Here is a 6,366-nt window from a genome sequence, read left to right as displayed (position 1 = left end):
AGGATAATAATTTTTTTTCCCCCCCGGGCCCCTAGTTTTATACATATTTAGATATGCATACATTATGATAAGTATGTGGACACAATGATCCAAGAAAAACTATATTCAAAATAACATTAAGAGAGTAGTCATAGTGGGGGAAATGTTGCAATGTTGGTGATAGGGTACAAAATTTCAGTTATGTAGGATGAATAAGTTCTAGAGATCTAATGTATAGCATTTTGACTATAGATAGTAATACTGTATTGCATAGTTGAAATTTACTAAGAGAACAGATCTTAAGTGTTGTCACCAAAATAAAAACAAAAAACAAAAAAAAACCCTGTAAGTAATTAGCTTGATTGTGGTAATTATTTTACAATGTATATCAAATATCACGTTGCACACCCTAAATATATGCAATTTTTATTTGTCAATTATACCTCAAAAAGATAGGGTGAAATATTAAGAGGAGAAAAGAAATATAAAGTAGCATGTACAAAGTGATTAAAATTATATAGTATTTTTTGCCCTAGCTGGTTTGGCTCAGTGGATAGAGCAGCAAGCCTGCTGACTGAAGAGTCCTGGGTTCGATTCTGGTCAAGGGCACATGCCAGGGTTGTGGGCTCAATCCCCAGTAGGGGGCATACAGGAGGCAGCTGATCAATGATTCTCTCTCATCATTGATGTTTCTATCTCTCTCCCTTCCTCTCTGAAATCAATAAAAATAGTTTAAAAAAATAAAATTATATAGTATTTTTAATATATATTGTTAAAAAGCTATGCTATATGAATAATGGATACTTACAGTAAAGTAGTTATTTTTAAAACAATTTAAAATATGTAATTTTTATAATTTACCTGTTTGTTGCATTCTTTAAGTTCCAATTCTGATTTCTCTAGAGTACCCTCTAATTTAATAATTTTCTGTTCCATTTCTCCTCTGTGCTCACGTATAGTCATATCCAAATGTGTAACCTAAATAGGAAAATAACATTAAACTGTCATTCAATTTTATTCTGATGTGAAAAATTGTGTGCTTAGAATGTGTTTTAGAATTATTTATAGTGGGTATAACTGAAACAAACTCATCTTAAATAAATTATTAAAAAGAGTAAGAAAAAAATAATCATCGCTTACTAATACTGGATCTTGAGCCCCATACATATTATAGAAACTTAAAGAAAATATATTATGCTCAAAATGACAAAATGATTCAGATTTCATTTCATGTTAGATAAAAGCTGCTAAATACAACATAACAAAAATTGTGAAATGCAGCAAAAACAGTGCTTGGAGGAAAATTTATAGCACTAAATGCATATACTATATTAGAAAAGAGCCCAGCCAGTGTTCCTCAGTGGTTGAGCTTTGACCTGTGAACCAGGACATCATGGTTTGATTCTGTCAGGGCACATGCCTGGATTTCAGGCTCGATTCTCAGTAGAGGCATGCCCGAGGCAGTCAATCAATGATTCTTACTGATATTTCTATCTCTCTCTCTCCTTCTCCCATCCTCTCTCTGAAATCTTTTTTTTTTTTAAAGAAGATCTATAAACAATAGTCAAACCTTCCACCTTGGGAAACTAGAAAAAGAAGAGCAAATTAAATCCTAAGTAGAAGAAAAGAAACAATAATAATTAGAGCAGAAATCAATGCAATTAAAATTAGGAAATCAATAGAGAAAAATCAACAAAACCAAAAATTGGTTCTTTGAAAAGATATCAATAAAATTGATAAGCGATCTAACCGGTTTGGCTCAGTGGATAGAGCGTCAGCCTGCGGACTCAAGGGTCCCAGGTTCGATTCCGGTCAAGGGCATGTACCTTGGTTGCGGGCACATCCCCAGTAGGGAGTGTGCAGGAGGCAGCTGATCGATGTTTCTCTCTCATCGATGTTTCTAACTCTCTATCCCTCTCCCTTCCTCTCTGTAAAAAAAATCAATAAAATATATATATTTTTAAAAATTGATAAGCATCTAGCCAAGCTAACTAAAAAACAAGAGGAGCACATAAATTGCTAATATCAGAAGTGAAAATGGGACCCAACTGGCATGTCTCAGTGGTTGAGCATCCACCTATGAACCAGGAGGTCACAGTTCAATTCCGGGTCAGGGTGTATGCCCAAGTTGCGGGCTTGATACTCAGTGTGGCGTGTGCAGGAGGCAGCTGATCAATGATTCTCTCTCATTCTTGATGTTTCTATCTCTCTCACCCTCTCCCCTCCTCTCTGAAATCAATAAAAATATATTTTTAAAAAGAAATAAAAATGGGGACATTATTATAAATCTCATGGACATAAAAAGAATACTTATGAACAACTCTCTGGTCATGAATTTAATTAAACTAGATGAAAATGACTAATTACTTGAAAGATGCAATCTGCCAAAACTCACACAAAAAGAACTAGACAATTTAAATAAGTCTATAGCTATTAAAGATACTGAATCAATAATTAATAACTTTCCAAAACAAAGCACCAAGCCCAGATGGGTTCATTGGTGAATTCTATCATACATTTAAGGATGAAATAAATTATAATAATCCTCTATAATCTCATTCAGAAGATAGAAGAGGAAAAACTTCCTAATTTATTCTGTGAGGCCAGCATTACCCTAATACTAAATAAGACGAAGACATTATTAGGAAAGAAAACTACAGACCAACATCTTTCATGAACCTAATTGTAAAAATTCTCAACAAAATATTACCAAATCATACCCACCAAAGTATAAGAAAAATTATATACCACAATAAGTGTGATTTATTCTATGTATCAAAAGCTAGTTCAACATAGGAAAATCAATTAATGTAACTGTCACATAAACAGACTAAAGAAGAAGTATTTGACAAAATCCAATACCCAATCATGATAAAAACTTTCAGTAAACTAGGAATAGAGGGTAACTTCCTCAACTTGATTTAAAAATCTACAAAAAAAACCCAAACAGCTAATATCATACTTAATGGTGAGGAAAAACTCAAAGCTTTCTCACTAAGATAAAATGCAAGGCAAAATTATTCCCTCTGACCAGTCTTTTCAACATTATACTAGAACATTGGGAAGGAAGACACAAAACTTTGATTCCTTTTACAGAGAACATGATCATCTAAGTAGAAAAATCCAAAAGATATGATAAAAATTTTCTGGAACTAATAAGTAATTATAGCAGAAGTTACGGAACAAAAGCCAATTGTTGTCCTATATATCAGCAATGAACAAGAGAAATTTGAAATTAAAAACACAATATAATTTACATTAGCATCCCCACAAAAGAAATGATTAGGTATAAATCTAACTAAATATACAAAATCTATATAAAGAAAACTACAAAACTCCAATATAAGAAATCAAAGAATTAAATAAATGGAGAGTCAATGCTCATGCGTAGGAAGACTCAATATTGTCAAGATGTCAGTTCTTCACAACTTGATCTACAAATTCAAGGAAATCTCAATAGAAATCCCAGCAGGTTATTTTGTGGATATCAATAAACTGATTCTAAAGATTATATGAAGAGGCAAAAGACCAAGAAAAGCCAACGAAATATTAAAAGAGAATAATAAAGTTGGAGGACTGACATTACCCAACTTTAAGACTTACTACCTAACTTTAAGGTACACTAATCAAACCAGTGTGGTACTGACGAAAAAATAGGTGATGCCCTAACTGGTTTGGCTCAGTGGATAGAGTGTTGGCCTGCAAACTGAAGGATCCCAGGTTCGATTCTGGTCAAGGGCACATGACTGGGTTGCAGGCTCGATCCCCAGTAAGGGGCATGCAGGAGGCAGCCGATCAATGATTCTCTCTCATCATTGATGTTTCTATCTCTCTCTTCCTCTCCCTTCCTCTCTGACATCGATAAAAATATATTTTTAAAAAAAGAAAAGAAAAAATAGGTGAATAGATCAACATAACAGAATAGAGAGCCCAGACACAAGTCCACATAACTATAGTCAATTGATCTTTAACAAAGGAACAAAGGAAATACAATGGAGAAAAGATAGTCCTTTAAACAAATGGTGCTGGATTAAGTGGATGTCCACATGCAAAAAAAAAAAAAAAGAATCTAGCACTGGCCAACTGACTCAGGTGGTTGTTGCATGCACTCGTACACACCAAAAGTTCACAAGTTTGATTCCCGGTCAGGGCACACACAGGAGGCAACCGATTAATGTTTCTCTCTCACACACTGATGTTTCTCTCTCTCTCTCTCTCTCTCTCTCTCTCTCTCTCCCCTTCTAAAAAAAAAAAAAAAAAAAAAAAAAAGGCCTTGGGTGGTTTACTCAGTGGTTAGAGCAAGATCACATGCTTTGGCTGCAGGCCAGCGTGTGGGAGGCAACAACTGATGTTTCTCTCTCACAAAGATATTTTTCTGTGTGTCTGTCTCTACCTCTCCCTTTCATTCTCTCTAAAAATAATTGAAAAAAGAAAATATCCAGGGTTTCAGCGCGCACACACACACACACACACACACACACACACAAAGAAAATATTATTGGGTGAGGATTAACAAAAAAAAGAATCTAGATACAGACATTACATTCTTCACAAAAATTAACACAAAGTGGATCACAGACCAAAATGTAAAATGCAAAAACTATAAAACTCCTCTAAAAGATAATATAGAGGAGAGAACCAAGATGGCGGCATAGGTAAACGCCTGTACTTGCTGCCTCTCATAACCATGTCAAAATTACAACTAAAAGACAGAACAACTATCATCCATAACCCCGGGAAAGCTGGCTGAGTGGAAGTACTATAATCAGAGAGGTGAAGAAAGCGCATTGAGACTGGTAGGAGGTGCAGAGGCGCGAAATGGGCTGGCACGTGGGTGTGCTGCTTTTTTAATCAGGAGGGAGATACAAGCTCCAGCTTGCTCTGAACTCCAGTTCTGGGCGAGACTGTGAGGGACCCAGACACATACGGGGAGAAACTGGACTGTCTGGCATCGGGGCAGGAACGCGAGGGCAGCTTTCCTTCAGATAGCGGTGCTCGCAGTGGCCATTCTTCCTGCACTGGGACCTCTCCGGTGCAGGGTTGACTGGCAGCCATTTCTGTTTGCTCCACCCTGGTGATTCCCTGAGAACCCACCCCACCCAATTTACAACCCCACACAAGCTGTGGGCAGCAGCTTTTGCATATGAATGGCCTGTCCTTTCTCAGCCTAAAACCTGTCAAACAGGCAGCAGCTGGGTCAGAGAGCCTCAAGCTATCAAGAGAAGCCCAAGGCTGGCAGCAGCAGCCTGCCTTGCTTTACAGCTGTGCCTCGTCTGGGCACTTCCAAACCTGATACCAAGAGGTGGAATCTGCAGATCTCTGTAGCTCCTGCAGGGTGGCCCCAGGTAGCGGCTGACTTTGCACCTCCTTGGAGATCCAAGAGCCAGTGTACCCAGTGGTCAGTGTGAGACCATAACAGATTACAACTCTTCACATGCATAAGTGACACACTCAAGGGGCAAAATCAGTGAGCACCAAAGCCCCATGGAAGCAAGTCCTGCCCCATAAGGGTGTCTCCTGCACAGCAGCTCTTCCATTGTAGACACAGCTGGTCCTCATAGCCAATTGGCCTGGAGGTCAATTCCTCCCAGTGATACCAACAGCAATCAAGGCTCAACTACAACAAGACTGTGCACACAGCCCACAGAGGGGTGCACCAAGAGTGTCCACCTCAGGTGATTGGGGAGGCTGAGCCACTGGGCACTATAGGACATCTACCACGCAAGGTCACTCTATCAACTCAAGAAGACTTAGCAACTACCCAATACATAGAAACAAACACAGAGAAACAGTCAAAATGTGGAGACAAAGAAACATGTCACAAATGAAAGAAATGGAAGAAAGCAAACTACTGGATATAGAGTTCAAAACAAAATTTTAAGGTTACTCAAGAATGTTCTAGAAACCTCCAAGGAACTTAGTGAGACCTTCAAGGATCTTAGTGAGAATGCCAAAAATTGGAAAAGGACCAGTCAGAAATTAAGCATACATTGACTGAAATAAAGAATAATATACAGAGTTCCAACAGCAGACTAGAGGATCCCGAGAATCAAATCAATTATTTGAAATATGAGGAAGCAAAAACACCCAACCAGAAGAGCAAAAAGAGAAAAGAATCCAAAAATATGAGGATAGTGTAAGGAGCCTCTGGGACAACTTCAAGTGTACCAACATTCAAATTATGGGGGTGCCAAAAGAAGAAAGAGAGCAAGATATTGAAAACCTATTTGAAGAAATAATGACAGAAAACTTCCCCTACCTGATGAAAGAAATAGACTTACAAGTCCAGGAAGCACAGAGAAACCCAAACAAGAGGAACCCAAAGAGGACCACACCAAGACACATCCTAATTAAAATGCCAAGGGCAAAAGACAAAGAGAGAATCCT

The 6,366-nt window shown here is 37.7% G+C and overlaps 1 protein-coding gene across 1 annotated transcript in view; it reads right to left on the bottom strand.

Moving 5' to 3' along the window:
- CCDC18 (coiled-coil domain containing 18) overlaps positions 1-6,366 on the bottom strand; it is a 153,774-nt gene that overhangs the window by 48,174 nt on the left and 99,234 nt on the right. The window contains exon 24 of the mRNA XM_014550012.1: positions 841-957. Within this exon, the coding sequence (XP_014405498.1) occupies positions 841-957 (117 nt within the window). The remainder of the gene's footprint in view (positions 1-840; positions 958-6,366) is intronic.

The sequence above is a fragment of the Myotis brandtii genome, unplaced genomic scaffold (assembly GCF_000412655.1).
Source record: "Myotis brandtii unplaced genomic scaffold, ASM41265v1 scaffold58, whole genome shotgun sequence".
Lineage (NCBI taxonomy): Eukaryota > Metazoa > Chordata > Mammalia > Chiroptera > Vespertilionidae > Myotis > Myotis brandtii.
This window is presented reverse-complemented; position numbering and strand designations above follow the sequence as displayed.